Below are 21,811 nucleotides of genomic sequence, written 5' to 3' on the forward strand. Positions count from 1 at the left end.
GAGCCAAGATGCCAAGATTAACACCACCGAAAAGGGGGAAAGGGAATGAAATGGTTGGCTCCACCCGAAATAACCGAGCGATTACAAAGGACAAAAGGCCTCTGTAGTCTTTACAGGTTCCTCTTCTGTGGAACTACCAGTGCTAATCAAACTTAGGGAATCATTCAAGTCCACTGGATCCATTTTGATGTTAAAATGAAATGTAGGTCAAGATATGCTAAGACAGATGGTGCTACTTTCCCCCCCATTTCAGGACCATTTACGATGGAAACGCCAAATAAAAGCAAACTGAACCAAATTAAACGTACAGCTTGGTGGAAACTAAACAGTAAAGTGAGGTTTTTAGGACTCTACAACGGAATGGAAAGACCATTAAATGCACACTGAACAATATTTCTTGGTGGCTTGAGACACCAAGTATTAAAAATATCTTGAGAACAGAACCAAACCATGTTCTTCGCTTGAAACAGGTCAGATATTCCAGAATGCTTATCAATGGAAATGTCCAAAATGAATAGCGAACAGAACCTAAACCTTACTGCTCAATGGAAACAGGACCCGACTGTGCTACTTGGCAAAAACAGAACACTAGGATCAGATATTTGGAGAGTCCTTACAATGGAAATGCCATGAAACGCATGCCAGGACTTGAACGGAACTGCTCGGTACAAACAGAACATCCACCGTCAGTCTGATATTTTGGGACCCTGTACAATGAAAACACGAACTGAAGCATGGGTGACATTTTGGGAACTTACACAAGGAAAACGCCAAATCGACCCATACTGCTTGGTTGAAGCAGGACACTACAAGTCAACTATTTCAAGACAGAAATTGCTCTGCGGAAATAGGACACAAAAGTCAGAAATTTTGAGACCATGAAAACGTCAATACTGCCTGATTGAAACAGCACGCTGCCGGTCATATAGTTGATGGAAACACCAAAAACCGACAACCAACCGGAGCCAGGAAACAGGATAGGAAAGGTTAGCCGCATCAGACTCTTGACAATGGAAATTGCACAAAAATACCCTTCAAACCTGAACTGCTTGGTGAAAACAGGTCTTGAGATTCCATTGTAGGCATTTTGGCAAATTCATGTCTTAGCAGTTTCAAATTATTTCATTGACCGTTGTAGTTTTTCTTGAACTGAGTGTAACAACAACCTGGCAACTTGTGCAATTTCCTTTATTGTGTCACACTGAAGTCCACTGAAAGAAGCATCAAAGGGATTCGAGCGAATAAGTTCCACAACAAACTACTTGTAGTGGTCCACAAGTAAATGAATAGTACTTATTTGCAAATGTGTGTTCACATAGCACATTATTAGCAAATAAAGCATGAATCTGACACTCTGGTGCCCGATGCAGAAATTAGCCCTCTTTCAGTCTTTCCTTTTTCTACTTCATTTTTTGGTTCAGTTTTAAGTTTCAGAATGCCTCAACTAGTCTTGAGATTTCATCGTACCCTGAATAGATTCGAGAGGCCTATATGCCAGTGCCTTGCTTCATGTCATCTTGGGGTCCACAAAAATAAATGTTGAAAGGATTAGATGACACAACAAACAACTTGTATTTATTCCAAAAGTAAACGGATAGCACATGTTTGAAAAGGGCTGCTCCCAGAGCACGTTTATAGCGTATAAAGCACAAAAACAGCTTGGCAGCGCCATGGCAATGCATAGCAACCGCGCTGAATTTCAGTCAAGGAGAAAGAAGGCAAAAAAAAAGCAGGAAAAAAAAAACACCTTATTACTTCTAACTCCTGCAAGCCATTTTGGTCTCCAAAGGTTTTGGAGCGCCGCAGGCCATGTGTCTGCAGTGTTTCGGGAAATGACTTGCCTTCGCACGAACACTGCTGTGTTCTGCAGCGCTGCTGCCCCCCAGCATCCCCCGCTCAATTTCTGCTTAACCCCTTCCTGCCTTGCCTTGCACTGACTCACTGCTACAGAGCCGCTGTCACATTGTGGAGAAGTGTGGGGGGGGGGCGAAGTGGACCAGCTTTTTTTCGCCAGCTAGCACATTAGCTCCTCGTCTTAGTCGGCCACTTGAGCGTGTGATGGCGTTTGACAAAGGTGGCGCGAATCGGAGAAAGGAGGGGGCAGTGGGCTCGGGGAGGAAGAAAGACGCACTTCCACTCTGGCTCCCACAATGCAGCAGTGTGTATCAACGGCGGATTAAATCTGCAAACTCGTTGACACAACACATAATTAAAACATCTTCGCTGCGGGTCAGGAATTTTCTAATTAGCGGTGTACTGACAAAGCTGCAATTCCATCGCCCTGAGTTTCAAAGTCCACAGGTTAGCGCTAAGATGAAAGGCCCGGCCCGGGGGCGCTCACTCTCCTGCGGGTTCGGGAGAGGGGGAGTGGCGCGCACACGCACACACACAATTCCTCAGAAGACAGTCACGAGGTCACCACAGCTAAACACCCGGAACCTGCCTTCCAAACAAAAGCAAACTTCCCCTGCCTGGAAACACTTTTTAAAACCCCTTTGAGCCACTGTAAGCATTAATTAGATGTTATTTAGCACAGCGGCTTGCTAATGTTGATGCTCACATATTGGTTATCGTGGTGGAACATTAGCACTAGCACCGCACAAAACAGTGCATGGGTTAGTTTTGAAACTTCATTGTCACCCTTCACAGATTTAACTCACTTGTGCCAGATGTAGCAAAGCAGCCCCAGACAGACCAATAATGTTTTGTTCTTAGCCATACTTAAGGGTTTTTAGTTGTATTTTTGGGGTCTTTATCCTGTTGGAGGACCCGTGACCAAGCTTTCAAGACACTCTCTTACGAAATGTGGCAAAATAAACCCATCTGCCAGGGTTCTTTTCCTAGAACTTGCTCCACTTGACAGTCTTGAGATTTTATTGTACACTGTGTGCTAGATGCAACTGATTTTTTTTTGTTCTTAGCCATCCGTGGCTATTTTTAACTGTATGGTTTGGGGTATTTGTCCTGTTGAAGAAGACACAACCTGTGGCTGAGACTAAGATTATAAGAAACCTGAATGCCAAGTGCAGAAAAATAACCCCGTCCTTTTCACAGAACTGGTCTGACTTGCCAAAAGCTCCAGAATGCCATAAAATCTTGAAATTTCATTCTGCCCTGCATAGACTCGAGAATAAACGTGCTAATTTTTTTACCTTTAGGGTCCAATGGCTTGTCACTGGGGCAGTACTCTCAAGGGAACCTTTTGTACCGTTCAAACGGGGTACATATTGGAACTCTTACGATTTGGTTACATATTTGTACTCTTTACGGGCAATTCCATACCAACCGTCACAGTCATAAGTTTCATGTTAATAATGTGCAACATGAATTTAACGTGATAATTTATTGCGACGTACATTCAACAAACAACATCTCACATAAGCACACTAACAATTAGTTTAACGACATTGTAATGGAAAAAGTTTGAATTACACGCCACAATGCATCCTGGGAAGCGAAGTATGGTCAATACAAAAGCAGATTTTTTTTTTTTTTTTTGTCAGTTGGTTTAAATTTACTATCACTTGACTTATCTCACTGCTTATTTTTTTAAAACTGCATTCCAGAAAACAGTGGACTCTTTCAAATTGCACTGACAAAACAAAACGGCACATAAATGGTCCCTTCGCTATTGGACCATTTGCGTACCTTTCATAAACAGTACTTATTTGTACCTAGGAGAACAAAACAGACCCCATATAGTACAATTTTTTTCTCAGAGTGTATGCCAGCTATATCAAAGCATCCCTTGAGTCTCATGGTTAGTTCTTAGCCAGTTTTGGGCGTTAACTGTGTGTTTTGGGTCTTTATCCTTTTATGTGGATCTGTAACCTGCGGCAGAGATCAAGCTTTATGACACCGGGCAGCATATTTCATTCCAGAACGCCTTGATTTGCCTTTGAGATTTCTTTGTAAGCCAGTACTGGTTCAAGATATTCCGTGCGGGATGCAGCTAACCAGCCTAAAAGTCAGATGTTTTGGTCTTAGCTGTTCTTGGGTATACGCAGCAGCACAAATAAGAGTCACCAAAAAAAAAAAAAAAAAGTTACTCTCGAGTCACTAATGGCTTTCCGAGCTGGACGATTAACACGAGGCCAAGTATCGCAAGTACAACTTTTTTGCCCACATTAAATATTCAAAGCGTTTCATATAGAAAATGAACCCAATTAAGAGTTATAAAACAGGAGAAGCGTAATGAGTCTCAAGTCGGAACACTCGTCTTCAGAAGCGCTTTGGCTAATGAGCTCGTGTTGGTTTTGCGCACGCTGCCGCACATCCAATGGTGCACCGTCACTTTTTAATTTTTAATTCAAGTTGAATGAGAGGGTGGCGACTCAGTTAATAATGGCGGCATGGTGCTTTGGAGGCCGGCGGTCCGCCCCTTTGATGTCTTTCCCGACAAATGTTCCAACGACTAGTTAGCGATCGAAAAGGTAGCGCGCGGAAATGACCAAGCGTGTCCAAAAACGGACTCATTAGTGATGAGGCTATGCTAGCACGAGGTAAGGAGACTGTGCTGAAGTAGAGAGGAGTCCACACCGACAGGCTGCGGTAGATAGGCAGATGGTGGACGGTAAACGTTTGTGGTCCTTGATCTCAAGTCAGCGTAAACGCGGCCATTTTGTACGTTGTTTAGACTTCACAGGGCTCACTTTCTACACTGCTGTCACCCAAACAGTAACTCTGATAAACTGCCGAGGCTTTATTGTCAGTTTATTTACGGTATTTATTAGTTAAATTATTTAAAAATGTATTGTTTTAAGTCATTAAGGAACCCAGTGGTTTTTCCACAAAATCAAAACACAAAAAAATCTACAGTATTTTATCATTTATTTTTATAACTACCGGTAGTTTAAGAAAACAAAAATACTGTAGTTAATTGTTTTGTTAATTATTATTTATTGTTTTCAAATACATGTATTGTTATTTAATTATATGAAGTATAAAATGTAAACTTTTCAATAAAATAGTGGTGATGAAATACTTACATTTCTTTTTAAATTTTGTAACATTCACTATTTCAATTCCGTTTTCATGAATAAACATGAGGATGGATATGAAGATGGCAGAGAAGTTGGTGATCCTTGATCTTAAATGGATATAAACGGGGCCATTTTTGATAATATCGCCTAACTTTCACATGACTTGCGATCTACGCCGCCACAGCTGGTCCCCGTGCACCTGATGTGACTTGACTGTCTGAACAAGAAGAGCTCTGATTAAATTCTGAGGCTCTACCGGGGACTCTACAGAGTCGTGGAGTCATGTTTAATATAGATGGCCCAGAAAGATGAACGACACTGTGATGGAATATTCGTAGGTTCGTTCCAACGATTGTGACCCCAAGTGTCACAAGCGTTTCATCCGGCACGCCGCCAGGGCAAGAGGCAGCGCTGTTTTTTTTTGGAGATAAACTGACTTCCGACAAAAGATCCCGGCTGATTTGACATTTAGTACATTTGGTGTCATGCACCGTTCAAAAGGAATTCCGGGGTGGGATGGTTGTAACTTTTCAACTTTGTTAAATTGTACTTTTTGACACAAGCGTGTGCTGGATGAGTTTTTGACGCCCCATCTTTTTGCCTTCACTTTATTGATAATCACAGCAAAAAGCTTCTGGGAATCAGTCCTTTGTGTTTGGAGTTCACAAGTTGTGTCTGTCTAGCCCAACTTCTTACCACGGTACAAAAACATACTGATAAATGCACACACATTACATTCACCGACTCTTTTCCACTTTTCCATGTCTGCACGATATTTGAACGAATCCTAAAAATGTAACTCAATAAAAAGTCAATGAGATGAAAATTTGGTATGTGCCCAGGTTTTCTGAAAACAAAAAGGTTCAATGCAATGTATTTAACTTTTTTGTTTTTATAAATTATGGAGGAAAAAAACTATTTATTAAACAAAATATATATTTAATAAAGGAAAAATAAAAAGGTACCAAATTAAAAATGTTCACAAGTAGAAAAAGTAAACTGTTTTTCATTATTGTTTTTACTATTTAAATATTAGTACAAATTATTACATTAACTTTAATTTAAAAAATAATGCTATGTTAAAACATTTTATTTCTCACATATTTGGATTACAACAGGGGTGCACTATTCCTGTTGGTATCATGGTAGTATATGGCTTCAGAAGTTTGGGGAAGGCTTCGTTAAGACAAATCAACCCAAAGAGTGGGTACTTTAGTCTATAGAATGTACCTAAGGGATACAAGGGACCCTGCTGTCCCCACCTATTTACAATTTGCCACACTCACACATATAAAGCGCCATTCATGTGGATGCCAATAAATTTCATGCGAGTGGAGAATGTCCTCCCAGTGAACTGTTTAGACAAAACGAAGCGCTTGGTGTCCATTTGGATTCCGTGGATGCAGGATTTTAGCACAAGTCTTACGGTTTTCCATCTCCCTGGAAAGCCCGTTTCCCTCCCGCCTTCCCTCCACCGCGGGCCCGGAAGGCTTCCATCCTACCTGCGCAGCATTTTGGCAACCGTGCATCATTTTCGAGGCAGCTGTGTGTATAAAAGGCTTATCTACATATTGACTCGCTTTAAATCCACACCCTTGTCTGCTACAATAATTACATGTTGTACATGAAGTCTATTCCTTCCTGCACCTGAGGCGGGCAACACTGCAGGGGAGTTGCCCACCGGCGACCCGGCAAACACCTCCAGCATCGCCTAGTATCCAAACAGCTCGGGAACACACCCGCGGCCATTTGTAACGCAATGGCGGCTTCCAATACCGGGAGTGCCGAGTGAACAGAGAGCGCCATCACATGGCCAGTCTTGGTGCAAAATTAGCGGCAGTCGGCTTGGAAGTTCATCCATTCAGCCATTTTCTATAGTCACTATCTTCATTAGGTTTGCAAGTCAGGTAAAACCTATCCCATTGGGCTTTGGGCGAGATGTAGTCTACCATCTGGGACTGGTTACTAGCCAATCACAAGGAATATATACAATTTCGAGTCTTCAATGAACCTAACCTAAATCGGCTTAGAGATTATCAACCACGATGGATCAGTCTAATTCCTGGGAAGAACCAGGTACATTTTGACTCATTTTGACTTGGGCCTTTTTCCAGCCAATGACAAGAAGACACATCCAGCAATCCACAACTACTCTGCCAAAGTTCTATCAGTGGTTCATTAGTCCAGCAAATCCATAATTGATGAAATCAAATAAAATATACATGTGATCATGAATCAAAATGATCAGAATGGGAATGAGAGACGCATACATGATCCTTCTTGGGAACGCTGTGTTTATTTTTATTCTTCTCACAAATGACCTCAACATGACCCAAAATCTCACAATTTTAGCTGATGGGTGCGTCCTGGTGAAAATACGGGTGTTTACAACATAACCCACCGCCAAAACTCACGCTCTGGAATAAAATTCAATCCCAGTTTCACCAATGATCATGAAATTTGATGGACATGTCCATCATAACAGGACACAAAAAAAGTCTCAGAGATTCATACACAAATTGAACAAAAACTAGGTATTTTATATATATATATATATCTGCGATTGGTTGGCAACCAGTCCAGGGTGTCCCCCGCCTACTGCCCAGAGCCAGCTGAGATAGGCGCCAGCAGCCCCCGCGACCCTTGTGAGGAATAAGCGGTCAAGAAAATGGATGGATGGATGGATGGATGGATATATATATATATATATATATATATATATATATATATATATATATATATATATATATATATATATATATATATATATATATATATACATATATATATATATATATATATATATATATATATATATATATATATATATATATATATAATTGGGTGGACTTAATCACCATAACAGTAAGTCTTAAGAACTTAACGGTATGTTTACACACAAACAGGAAGTCGTTTTGTTTTGAAGAAACCATTTTGGGCCAACTAAAGGGCCCAATTCAAAGCAAAACTCACCTTTTAAAATGTTGCTAACAAGCTAATGCTATGTGGCAAGTCTCCCAAAACAATCCAACCGTCTCTCTTCGTTGAAGACCGATAACATTCTCGATGATGTCTGTATTCTGCTGAGATTATTTGTCAAAAAAAGAACGCCTGACTTTCACAGTTAATTGCCCTCCCTAATTAGCACAGGATGTCTAATTCCCACATCAGAGTCGCTGTGCTAAATGGTGGAGCGTTAGTGAGCGGATGCCATCCCTTTCTCCTCGCCTCCTCACTATAGAAGAGCAGGAGACGCAGTTTACGTTACGCACTCGACGACAGATTTGTCGTCTTAATTAGGCAAACGGCAAACAAGCGCAGGGTCTTAATGAGCCACGTCGGTGTCAAACAGCTGGCCGATGATATTTATCGATATGCATATCACGTTCATGATTTGGGAGAGGATCTGTGAAGGTTATGAAGGGGTCAAGGAAGTGAGTGCACTGAAAAAGCTAAACAAGGGGGGAAATTCACACACATTGTAAGGTCATGGTAGGCCTCATGGAGAATATCATGCTGGAACATGATAATAAAGAACTCACTCTATTTTCATGTGTGGAAGAAATTGTAAAGGTTATGCATTTTTTTATGGATTATTATTTTTATTATTTGTGGTAGCAATAGATATAATAGTAGTGGTAAGTCGTAGTAGTCTAGGAATGTATTAATAGTATATGTAATTCATTAATTTTAGCACAAATTAGCAGTACTTATTATTATTATTATTAGTAGTAGTAGTAGTAGTAGTAGCAGCAGCAGCAGCATTATTAGTTTAAATATATTATATAGCAGCATTTTTATAAGTTCACAATAATAATAATAATAATAATAATAATAATAATAATAATATTGTTGTTATTGTTATTATTGGGTGTCAATGACAGACAGCAGACAAAAACAGATCACAGACTTGATGCATAACGTGATTCAGGGCACTCTTAATTTAAAGTGCCTTGTAAAAAAAAAAAAAAAGCATTATCATTATTGCAATTTATTATTTAAAATATTACTACTAAAGGGGCGAATGAGGCCATGGAAAATGTGGTTGAAGGCCCTCATTTAATAGTGTGCAAAAACAATACGAGGATCATAACAAAAGAAGTGTTGAAAAGTGAGGGGGTTTTTTTTTCCTCACCAAAATGATCATTTATAACTTTTTTTTCTAAATTGGTCAAAAGCAGGGAAAAGCTAGGCAGAGAAAGAGTGGGGGGAGAAAGCGAGAGAAAAAAAAATTAAGCTGAGACGAAAAGTGCGACTTGGATTTAATATTTTATAATTGCCAAGGGACATTCTGAGATCAATGAATTTTTTTTCTTTTTTTGCCCGGGACGCACATCAGAAAGAGATGTACTTCAGTCTTTTTTTAGGGGAACATTGCTCTATTTAATTCCAGCAAGAGCGTGTGTGTGATGCATGTGAAATATGCCTGGCGTGGCCCCCTCGTGGCTCCCCAGGCACGGCTGCGGGCACACATTACCACTTTTAATGGGGCCGCTACCAGAAGAGGCGAGGCAGCCAATAACCCAGGCCTCTCTAATGGACCGCCTTGTTTGTTCTCGGCCACCATTTTTGCAAGCTAATTTTAGATGGGGTTTTTTCCCGTGTTCAGAGAAAGCGGAAAAATAACGACTGCATGTGTGAGCGAGAGGACAACGCAATGAACATTTAAAATGAAAGGAGGCACCCACCAATGTCAAGCAATGAATGGCCTGTGTTTTCATTGTATGCACCAACCCTGGAAGACCACGTGACCACTCCCAGCCAATTAGAGGTGCACTGTGCATCTATAATGGTTATTATTAAATTAATTTATAATTATATATTTTCGGCCATAGTAATAGTAGCAGTATTCGTTGTAAAAGTATTTTTAAAATATTATTTGTTATTATTATTAGACAATTTTGTAGAATACATTTAACTCTAAAAAGAGACTATTTGGTCCCACTCTAAACAGAGTAAAATTTACACTTGGAAGAGAGTAAAATTTTACTCAAACTATTTTGTGTGTACGAGAGAATGTTTTTGGTCTCCTTTTGGATAGTAGCAAACAGTAGGAGTGGCATAACTAAGTTGGTAGAGTGGTCGTCTCCCAAGCTGAAGGTCGTCCGTTTGTTCCTCAAACCTTGTGGAATGTTTATTTATAAAAAAAAAACAACAAAAAAAAAAACTAATAAAATGTACTCACAAAATGTTCTCCTAAAATTTAATTAGAATTTCTGAGTGAAAAAAATAATAGGTTTTTGTCATGGTAAAAGTAAAATTTACTCTTGAATATTTTACTCTCTTCCAAATGTACATTTTACTCTGTTTAGAGTGGGACCAAATAGTTTCTTTTTAGAGTTAAATGTACTCTACAAGGGGCGGCACGGTAGTCGAGTGGTTAGCACGTCCGCTTCCCAGTTCTGAGGTCTCCGGTTCGAGTCCAGGCTCGGACCTTCCTGGGTGGAGTTTGCATGTTCTCCCCGTGCCTGCGTGGGTCTTCTCCGGGTACTCCGGTCTCCTCCCACATTCCAAAGATAGGCATGGCAGGTTAATTGGGCGCTCCGAATTGTCCCTAGGGTGTGCGTGTGAGTGTGGATGGTTGTTCGTCTCTGTGTGCCCTGCGATTGGCTGGCAACCAGTCCAGGGTGTCCCCCGCCTACTGCCCAGAGCCAGCTGAGATAGGCTCCAGCAGCCCCCGCGACCCTTGTGAGGAATAAGCGGTCAAGAAAATGGATGGATGGATGTACTCTACAAAATTTACTGTATAGTAGTAGTAGTAGTAGTAGTAAATTCAAACTGAATTCACCTTTTCCTTTTTTCCTTTTGGAATTTGAGCTGCCTCACTTGGCTGTTCATTTAGGTGAACTGTTGCCAAGAAACAAAACGAGGCAGGTAAAATGCTAACATATTGGCATAAGCATTTATTATGCAAAAAAGGGCAAGATTCTCAATAACCAAATCATTAAAGCAGATACTGTCAATATGGCTTCTTAATTTTTGCCCTGTATTCAGGTGCAAGAGTGTTGACAAAACGCTAACAAGCTAGCAGTTTTTCCAATAAAAGAAGTAACAGGAGTTGAAGTGATGTCTCCAGAGACTTTGTACTTTCATAAGCGTCGTGTTGACGACTTCATTAGAAGCGCCTGCGCCTTGGTGACGTTCCACCACGTTCTCACAGTCAGAAATTGGAAGATTTTGGTATTTGTCCCGTCCCCCCAGGAAGAGTTTTCTCCCGCAGAAGGCGTAGGCCGTGACGAGTGGGTCTGCAGTTCCCTGGCTCCCCTGGCCGGCAGGCTGCAGCTCAAGAGCCCAGCCTCCGTCAGCACGCCTCCGTAGCGGCTCGGCGGACGGATTCATTCTCTGAGAAATTTAATTATATCAAGATTAACAAGGGAGGTAATTAATTTCTTTAAGATTGGTATCTTTTTGAAGTGCCCCGGGCTTAACTTTGTTGTCAAAACTGTATATTTAACCATTATTGCAAGGCCATGAAATGAGCAAACGACATCAATATGGATGTATAGAAATGTCTTATCTAAATAGGACCATTACACTGTAAGCGCCAATATGTACATTTATGTAGACGCTTAAATGTACATTCCAGAAAAAAAGAATGTTCCAGAAATAACCATACTACTCTTGAGACCTTTCACCAATGATTAAGCTGGGAATTCTCAGTTTGTTGCTATTCTGTGTGAACAGTACAAACACAAAATGCAGGTATGAAGTCAACTAAACAATATTTTGATTTCTGAGGTAGCATCAAAGCCCTAATAGGGGTAATATGACGTCTAAATTCATTGTACAATATCTGGAAAAGAATCGAAAGTTTCACGCTCACTTTTCCTGTCTTCTTGTTACAAGAAGTTGTCATGAACCAAGTACTGTAACTGTAGTTATAAGCTCTTACTTGGTAGTTTTTGTTTGTTTTGTTCAGGTTTTTTTTTTTTTTTTTTGCTTTGTGTTACAGATATACCGCTATGGCCACTTAGCTGGTTTTGAGGGGCCGCACCTGTCCCATGCAAATGAGAAGATCTACTACGAAGAGAATGTACACTGCAATTTTTGTTACCATGGCTGGACTACCAGTAGCCGCTTTTCTGATTAAAAACACAACATAGTTAGGGAATTAATTACTGATCATGGAGGTCATAATGTTTTCATTTCATAGGGAACGATATGTTGCAAAAACAACCATGATATACCATTCAATGCTGCATTCTAAGTGTTCTAACCTGTGCTCCGCGGTGCACTGGGAAGTTGGCAAAGTGCAAGGAGTTAACGCTACTGGCATCCAGCCAGGCGGACCCTGCGAGCATCACGAAAGCCTTTTGTGGCTCCTCGCTGCAAACAAGCAATAGCCTTGAGAAGCCGAGTCAAACTAATATCATAATCTTCTTGACTTTATGAAACTGATAGCCAGCTTCCCAGTGTAGCCGCTTTTAATCATGTTTAAGAAGAAGCGGGGGACTCACACGGGAATGACTCGGCTTCATTACAGTCTGATGATACAGTACTGTGTTAAAAGTATGTTGTTTCAATCTTTTTTTTTTTACAGGAGTAATAACAGGACTAATAGTTGGCAGCGAAAGAAATTTCTAAAAGTGTTTTTCTTCACCAAGCAGCAGTTAAGAGATCCTGAGAGAGGAGTTCTGAGTTTGAATGTTTGGCTTCCTCCCACATTCCAAAAACATGTTTTAGGTTCATTAGGGACTGTGAAATTGTCCATGTGTAAATGTGAGTGTAAATGCTTATTTGTCTGTTCTATATGTGCCCTGCAATTGGAATTGACTTTTGGCAAGAGGCAGAGTAGACGCAAGCCAAACTCAGGGCACATATGGACAAACAACCATTCATACTCACATTCACAACTTTGGACAATTTAGACAGGAGCAAAGATTCGAACCCCGAACCTCAGAGCTGTGTGAGGAAGATGTGTTAACCACTCAAAATGGGGCCAATATTTGTGTCAAAATGCCACAACGATAAAGGGTTAAAGCCATTCTTGTACATTAGAGGCGAGTAGGAGGAGGCGAACCATCCAGTAGGCATGACATCATCCACAAAAGCGCCAAACCCCCAATGGGGGGGAAAAAAAAAAAAAAAAAAAGACGTCAAAGAGGTGGGAGGGGAACACACTTAACAACCGCGTTTAACCCCTCTCGCTTTCACTCGTCTGGTCCCCTTAACAAAACATCCCACCCCGGCTGGTCTGAGCATTTCACTCGCGCCCTCCCTCCCTCCAGCACCGGAAACCCTGGCACTTTGTTAAGCTTCCTGTTTGTCTGGCGGAAGACCCCAAGAAGAAGGGCTAAAGATGGAGGGACAGTGGCGGGAGGGTGATGGAAAGAAAGAGAGACACTCCAGAGTTGGGATTGATTTACTTCATTAAGCGAGATTACAAGTTTAACTTACAAACCAGAGGTCAAAATTTCTCATTAACAAGGGGGACCGTGGAGGACCTCGGGGGGGCTGGGAGACCACTCTTATTACTGACTACACATTTCAATCTGTCTTTGATGTTCCATGTCTGCCTTTCTAACCCCCCCATACCACCCGCCCCTCCCACTTTTGGCATCGAGGTTGATTTTAATTGTAGCTATAGAACAGAGCGTGGTTTTGCCTGTAAGCCAGCCTCCACATCTGTAGTGAGTGCAGCTTTAGTGATATTGGGTGCAGTCCATAGCTCGGGGCTCATTTTAATGGTTCCCCCCCCTCCACTCCACTCCCCCTTTTCTTCATTGGAGACTCAGATTGTTTTCCACGTGATTCCTGTTAATTTAGCTGGAGGAAAGGGCATCAGTTTTCCTTGTGCTTCCCTCCGTCGCACTTCTCACTCTAATGCCTCGCTCTTTCTGATCTTCGGCCTCAAAGGAAGAAGGTAAGATGCAAGACATTGGATTGGGCACCCCGGAAACGCCATTTTAGCGTCGACAAACAAGACCCTCCGTGTTATAAACAGGGGCTGGATGATAAGTGTGTCAAGGATGCGTCGACACTCGTAGCAACAACTACATAGCTGTGTTGTTTGAGTTGAAATTACATTTCTAGATGTTTAGTTTCATTCCGTTGTGCAAAGGTTGCTGTTATCGTGAATAACTTGCGAGAAGAGCAATCGTATTAATCATAAGAAACAGATTGTGTCTGTATGCATGGTGTAGACTATTCAAGGGGGTCTCAACCATTTTGGGTCCAGGACCCCCTCATAAGAAAAAGAACTACACAAGCACAGGGAGAACTTGCAAAGTCAAGATTCTAACCCAAAATCTCTGACTGCAAGGCAGATGCATCAACCACATGCACAAAGATTTGGGCCTTTGAAGATGGACTTTGAGAAACGCCCTGGCAAAGTGCATACAAAAGGTTGGGATAACTTTCCGTCGACCCTCTGCTGCCCCTTTGTCACTCCACTCCATCCCTCCTTCTTGCTCAAGGTGCTTCACCCTCGACTTTTTATGCCCGACTTCAAAAGCCACCGAGTGCTGATTAGGGTTGAGGCTGCAGGATGGTTGGGGGGGACTACTGAGCGACCCCCAACTGAGATCCACCGCTGGGTCCTGGCAGCTAATCCTCCCTGCGGAGTCCTGTAAGGCCCCCTTTGTTCCGTCCCGGTTTGCAGACACTCACAGTCTTGACTGGGTTTGACAGCCCTCGGCGGTCAGCAGAGGTTGCAAAAGTACTCACATTACTTAAGTAGTATAGATACCAGTGTAAGACATGACTCTGGTAAAAGTACAAGTACTGATTCAACTCCTTTACTTAAGCAAAAGTTAAAAAGTACTGACTGAAATGTAAAAAAGTAAAACAAAAATTTTACTACACATTTTAATAATTTGGCACAAATAAAACCTACACACAAAGTAGTTTAGCTCTTTTATTAACTTGTAGTGTTCGTAATGAAAAGCAACATTACCTCGACATGCTATCAAAACGTGAGTCATAGCTTTATGAACTATTGATGTGCAGATCAATATTGAAATATCAATACCTCTAATACCAGATCTTTATGCTCTAAAATTGAAACTCAAATCAAAATATCGATGCTACTGATACATCAGTTATTTGAGATGTAATGTAAATCATGAACACACCTGGACATACCAGCTCGTCTTTGACTTTGTGGGTTCACGTGTGCAGACCATGGCTAGTGCTATGAAATGTGACGACTAAAACGTCTTCATCATGGAAAGCCTACTAGAACAGATGAACTTAATTTAGTCAATCGGAGGCAATTGAAATGGTGGCATCCCGAGCTATGAAGGTGTACAAACCTTTTACTTGTCACCAAAAGATTGTTTTTGTTTTTTTTGGATTTTTTTTGTTCAATTGAGTTGTACGGATCATAGGTCACACAAAAAGCTGTCAAATGATTTAACTTGATCTCATTTGAACAGGGGTGTGTAAACTTTTCATATTCACTATGTTTTTTGAGATCATGTGAAGAAATTTTGACGTTTTTTATCCTGCCACAAGACACAACACATTCATCATTCTTGCAGCCGACAATGACAATCCTCTTAAATAAGGCCATGGATGGGGAATATCTTGCTTCTCTAAATGTGTTAATACTCTCTGGTTCCCGTTCCTCTAAAATCTACTCAAGTACAGTAAAATGTGTTCCTTCTCAACACTGGGACCTGGGCCCTGAAATTAAAACAAGTGTATGAAACGGTGTGACTCGAATTCTGTCGCAGAGGTGAGAAAACGAGCAAACAGGGAGGGATGGGATAGTATTGCGAGAGCAGGATCTCAACACCGCCATTATCCGGCTCATAATTTAAGCACTGGCATGGCACTGAAGGGCCGCCTTTGTCTGGGATTCATGCGGAAAAGCTCAGGATGCGATGTCAGAGGGAAATAATCAGCGTGGGCCCCTCTGCAACGTCGGGCTGCCCGCCCGCCTGCCTTCGCTCCTGGCCACGGGAGCCCCCCCCGGCTCATTTCTGTGGAGATGAAATCTATGACAAGCCCCTCAGTGAAGCTGAGAGCAGGCAACAGTCCAGTAACACCCACAGGCCTGCAGGCATCCTGTGACCCCCTTAGAAAAGTCACATTCACTTTGCTCTGGAGAAAGGAAAGAGAACGCCGCCGGCTCTCGCAGCCCATGTGAAATGAAGAAATGTGAGGAGGTGAAATCCAAGTGAAAATAAGTTAAGATTCCCGCCCCCCCCTCCTCTTCCTTCTCTGCAAACACTCCAGAGGACTGTGCTTATGCCTCTCTAATTAAACATGAGCAGGACATTTAACAACAACAAAAGAGAACAATGTATATTCATGTTTATGCCGTATAACTGCATTTAGGAAAGCAGCTTTCGTTTTTCTCTTCTTTTTTTTTTGACTGCAGCAGAAGGTCGCAGGCTAATACCCATCAGGCTAAAACATTGTGAAAGAGCTCGGCACTGCGCTCAAGGAGCATAAGTAATGCTTTTATTTTATTATTTATGCCTTTTTACCGGCCACATTGACTAAAGCCCGGCATGCCGAGACAACACGGTAGCTTCATATGAGCGGGTTATTTAAATGACCGATTTCACATTCAAAACTCAGCCTCGTTTGAGATGAATCAGACGTACGGGCAGAATATGTGGAATTTCAAATGTTCCCGCGGACCGCCCCAAGGGAAAATGCGACTTTGTGGAGCAGCGGCAGCAGCCAAGCATGACTTCATGTATGACCCGGAATATGACACTCATGTCTGTGCTTTTGTTTATTACCAAAAACATCACATTAGGGACTACGGTGAACCCTTGCCTTTTTGTGAATCGCCAAACACAATCTCACCCACTTGCTGCTCAGGTGAAGTGAAAAAAAAAAAAAAAAAAAAGAATCAAGCTATTAAGGTAGGCAAGGAAGGCCCTAGGAAAATTGTCAGAAACGCTTCAAGCATAAGTTCCCAATTGAGAGCCAGCCTTCAATTTAAATTCCCATGGAAAGTTTTCAACGTTGAAAATTTCCAGAATTTTGCAACCTTAAGCATTACCCAGAGTCATGTCATGTGGTTCCAAATGTGTTTCATTCTTTAGCATTCCAGCTCTGCCACAGCATCGCTCGCGTGTTCACAGCATCCAATCAAATTGCTTTAATGTCATCCCTGTACAACTCACAGCACCTTGGGGCAAAATAAGCAGGACATGTGGGGATTGCTATGATATACTATAATGTGTTAATTCCATGTTACAATCCTCAATTAATTTCTTTCTTGAGCATGTTGCTATGTTTCCAAGGAAAATGACGAGATGACGTACTTTTAATTTCGGGTTCAAACCCGGTTATGTTCTTACCTCAGTCCCTGATGTGGTGGCCCCTGGCGAGTCCACCTTGCGTTTTTTGCGGGGTCCGATAGCCGCGAGCGCCGTGAGGTTAGCGTCCCGCTGCCTCATCTGGGCCAGTTCCTGTTGCTGCATCTAAAAAAACACAACAAAACAAAGCAAAAGGAAAAGCCCACACGTTAATGTATATATTTTTTTAATTATCAACCTGTAGTGTAGTGTACATAAAATGTTAACTGGCATTCAAGGAAAACAATGTTACCATTTCATTTTCACAGCTTTCTAGTAGCAGTATGTTTGAATTCAAACTAGGCAAACCTACTCTACTACTCTACCTTAAATTATGACTGACATTAATATTTTTTTTTTCTATTGCTGTATTTTTGGTTGTACTTTTTGGTAACAATCGGATCAACTCTCGGATGAAAGTGGCCAAAATAATTTATTTCAAAACAAAATTGCCTAGTTCCTGCTCCTTTTCGTGTATGGCTTGCTGATGGAAGAAACCCATACATCCTCCAATCTCTGCACTGATTATCCTCATGGGGTGCTGGAGACTATCCCAGCTGACTTTGGGCGAGAGGTGGGGTACACCCTGACCTGGTCAATCAACACCATCTGAAAATAGCCAAAATATCCATAATGAGTAGTTTCAAAACAAAATCGCAAACTTCCTTTGCCTGAGAGTTTTTTTTGTTTGTGTGTGTGCGTGTTTACACATGATAGAAATGTTGACCAAAATTCATCTGGCTACATAAAACTGGCTTGAAGGCTTCAGGGCTGAATTAAAAAAAAAAAAATGGCAGAAATACCATCTAGACAAGGCCAAAATGCCGCAACTGACTTGTTTCAAACTAATATGGCAGACTTTCTGTATCTTTTCAGGCATGGCTTTGCAGACATTTTTGTAATACTCATAAAAGAAATGTCTACCAAACTTCATATGACAAAGTAAATCTTGATTAACCGTTAGCACAAAATCATCTTAAAATGTACACAAAATAAATCATTTCAAACCACAAAGGCAGACTTCTCTTCTGTCTTTCTGGGCATGGCTCCTTGAGTCTTTTTTTGTGGGTATACTCATGACAGACATTATCACTAAATTTCAAGTAGCTAAAGTAAAACTTGCTTTGGGGGCTGAAATTCCCCAAAACATACTCGATTGCAAGAAAATGGTGGCTTGTTGTCAGCCATTAACAGAGCTGCCATTGGAGACAGGCCACGTTTGTGCGCGTGTGCAAGGAGGCGGGTCGGCCCAGTCACATGGTTGCTGTTGCGGCGGGTGTATTTAGGGGAGGTTTACGGGGGGGGCACTGCCCAAAGTAATGTCACGTCTAGCCGCAGGCCTGAGGGGGAGACCAGCGTGGCTAGAAGCCGCCCTTTCTATTGGTTGGATGTGTAAGGGCCTGGGGCGGAGGCACAGGGGGTGTAGCGCACACACACACACACATAACATGCACACGTGCCTCTTGTATCTAACTTGGCCACAGCACTGGGGGATGCGTACCCACCAGCCTGCCTGTGTGCCTGCCCGCTGGGGCTGAGGCGAACAGGGACAATCAATGTGCGCTTTCATGTCTCCCAATGTTCTTTTATGTTATCTCCCAGCATGAGTTTGGCCGGGCACCGCTATTTGTACACGTCGTCTGATCAGATCGGGAGGAGGTGGTGGGCGTGGAGAGGGGGAATTTACTTTCAGATGCTGGTGTCCGTGGAAAAGGTTGCTTTGGTGTACAAAGTAGGATCTAAAATGTGCATGCAGTTGCCTGTGATATTTCTCCCCTAGAAGCCCGCCGGCGAGGCCTGGCCTTTAGGGTGTTGCCACTTCACATTTAGCACGGCGGAACTGTTGAGAAATTCAAACGCACTGACAACACAACGTCAGGGCGGAATAATGGCAGAAGTGAAGAGCGGCAGAAAATCGCCAAAAAAGATGTTTTTACAAAACGAGTCTAGTTGTGAAAATAAATATATTAAGACAGAATTTGGGCAGCAGAGAAATGTATGTGAATAGAAAAGCTGCTTTGCAGTCAAATGTGTTTGAATTAGGGCATGTTCTCCCACTGCATGAGATTTGACTCCAAAAAGGATATGTGGTAGAAAATTGAATGAAAAGCAGTACATAGGAAAGTCTGGACAGTGACATCCGCTGATGCCATATTTTCACCCAGCTTGACATAACGTCACTACGCAATGCTATGCAAAACATTTGACTATTTTCAAAATGCATCATCTGTAAGGGATATTTTCCACAGAAATCTCACAATATATGTATTTTATGTTCATTTGAGATTATCATCATGACAGTTAGTGAACAATAGTAGAAAAAGGTTATGATTATTAAAAAAAAAAAAAAAGAAGATCCATCTGCATGTGTCTCTTTTTTCATGTTACCATTGTGTTTATTACGGGAATAATATTGCACACAAGTACAACACGTAAAAAATAATAATAATAATAATACTGAAACTAACTAAAACTAAGCATTTTTTAAATAACTAAAACTAATAAAAACAAACAGAACCTCCTTGAAAACTAATTAAAACTAACTACATTTAAAAAACAAAGCTCACTAAAATGAAAATTCCAAAACTATAATAACCCTGGTCTGGAGTGAGTGAAACAGCCTACAGCCACACAGCAAACCATTTTGCCAAAAAATCCACTCACAAAAGGTCAAAAACTGATGAAGGCTGAGTGTAGACTTAACCAATGGCAATGGACTGTGGGGTCACTTTAAAGAGTGCTCAGACTTTCTTCTAGATGGCTTTAAATGAACGGGTGGATGGATGATTGGGTGAATTTATAAATAGATGGGTGGAGGATGTGGTGGATGGCTACATGAATGGATGGAATGATAGATAAAGGTGTACGTGGTTGGATGGCAAACAATGGATGGATGGATGGATGGATGGATGGATGGATGGATGGATGGTCAAAAATATGCTTCATATTTTTCAAACAAGTTTGGATATGTATATGTACTCCAAAAACTTTTTCCCAAACCAAAAAGACGAACAAAACCACTGCAGCTTCAGTCAAGCATAGACAATTATCAATGCCAACCATATTAACTTCTTGCCCCGAACAGCACGCAAATCTCTGTAGGCCTGACCTAAAAGAATACTATTGCAAAATGGGCAAGAGAGTAGACTAAGAGAGAGAGAGAGAGAGAGAGAGAGAGAGAGAGAGAGAGAGAGAGAGAGAGAGAGAGAGAGAGAGAGAGAGAGAGAGAGAGAGAGAGAGAGAGAGAGAGAGAGAGAGAGAGAGAGAGAGAGAGAGAGAGAGAGAGAGAAGGCTATCTTACTGATGGCACCAGGATGCCGGCACCCCAGCCTGGCAGTTGGCACCAGGCATGTGCTCCCAACGCCCACAGCAACTGCCTGCATTTTCAGATTTATGACCGTACGATAAATGGAGACCTTCTTTTTGCCATCTGCAAGCCCTCCATCCCATCTAAGCTTCCAGTCGCTGACGACGCTGGGGAGACATATTTCTGATTTCAATCTGGTGCCGTCGTGCCCGGTCCACCTTCCTCAGACGGTGGATAGCAGTCAGGGATGTGGAAACAGTTTTTTCAAACTTTGAATTCTAATAGAATTTTATTGTAATGGCTACGTCAAGAACATTAATCTGCATCTTATCCTGGAAGCGGATTAGGTGGCGATTGACCATCATCTGTGCCCTGCGATTGGCTGGCAACCAGTTCAGGGTGTACCTGTACGCAATAAAGTTCCACATTCTCGATTTCCCTTGCACCATACAGACAACATCAAAAGAAACAGTAAAGGTTTGCATGCATACATTTGCCAAGTTCCATTAAAGGCGGCACACAACAATGAAAAATATATACGTATATCCGTGTTTTCAAAAGGGTTTTAAACAGCAGCAATTCCAATCGTGCCCTTTCAAAGCGCAGAGACGGCGACTTGTAAAGTCAAATTATCAACAAAAGGTCAGCATGTGTAAAACCATTTTCACAATCAATCTAACTGAGAAAGAGTAAACGCCACTGCATTTGCCTGATGCTGTGATGTATTTGTTGACGATTGACTGTGAAATCACCTAAAAACCGAGTACACCACGAGCAAGGAATTCACCAAGTGGGCGCTTCAAACCAAGATGGCCGATTTTTGTGTTTACATCATATGGTCTTGAGACTATTTTGTGAGTCTGATGATGACGGAGAGATACATTTAATTTTGCATCAAATAGTAAAACTGTTCATTTTAGGAAGCAACGGACTTGACACCATTAATTTTGGGGGAAAAAAAGCAAAATGTGTCCCCTTTAAATTGTTACAAAAATGCAGTCTCTAACTCAAAGTTCCTTCATATCTTCAACTGTTTGAATGTACCAACAAATGTAAACAAGTAAATAAATAAAATAAGCAAATATGCCTAAAATACATGAAGAGGTCTGCTTGGCTCGCCATGATGGCCAACCTGCCCTTCATCATCTTTGGCTGTTTTTAACAAAGCCTTTCCACCACCCCCCTCTCCATCTACCCCTCTTCACTCCATCCCTCCATCCCCCCCGTGGCCTGAGGGGAGGCTCGCGGCCGCCCAGACGCTT

At 41.7% G+C, this 21,811-nt stretch overlaps 1 protein-coding gene across 4 annotated transcripts in view; it reads right to left on the reverse strand.

Annotated features, from left to right (window-relative positions):
- LOC144017768 (transcription initiation factor TFIID subunit 4) overlaps positions 1 to 21,811 on the reverse strand; it is a 74,159-nt gene that overhangs the window by 8,502 nt on the left and 43,846 nt on the right. For 2 of the 4 annotated variants that reach the window (XM_077519665.1, XM_077519663.1), the window contains 2 exons: positions 17,246 to 17,368; positions 10,938 to 11,324 (listed from right to left, as the gene is read on the reverse strand). In XM_077519665.1, the coding sequence (XP_077375791.1) occupies positions 11,007 to 11,324; positions 17,246 to 17,368 (441 nt within the window). In that variant the 3' untranslated portion in view covers positions 10,938 to 11,006. Of the gene's footprint in view, positions 1 to 10,937; positions 11,325 to 17,245; positions 17,369 to 17,697; positions 17,852 to 21,811 lie in introns of those variants that run through there. The other 2 variants (XM_077519664.1, XM_077519666.1) reach the window with 2 other exon arrangements.

Source organism: Festucalex cinctus, chromosome 4 (genome assembly GCF_051991245.1).
Source record: "Festucalex cinctus isolate MCC-2025b chromosome 4, RoL_Fcin_1.0, whole genome shotgun sequence".
Classification (NCBI taxonomy): domain Eukaryota; kingdom Metazoa; phylum Chordata; class Actinopteri; order Syngnathiformes; family Syngnathidae; genus Festucalex; species Festucalex cinctus.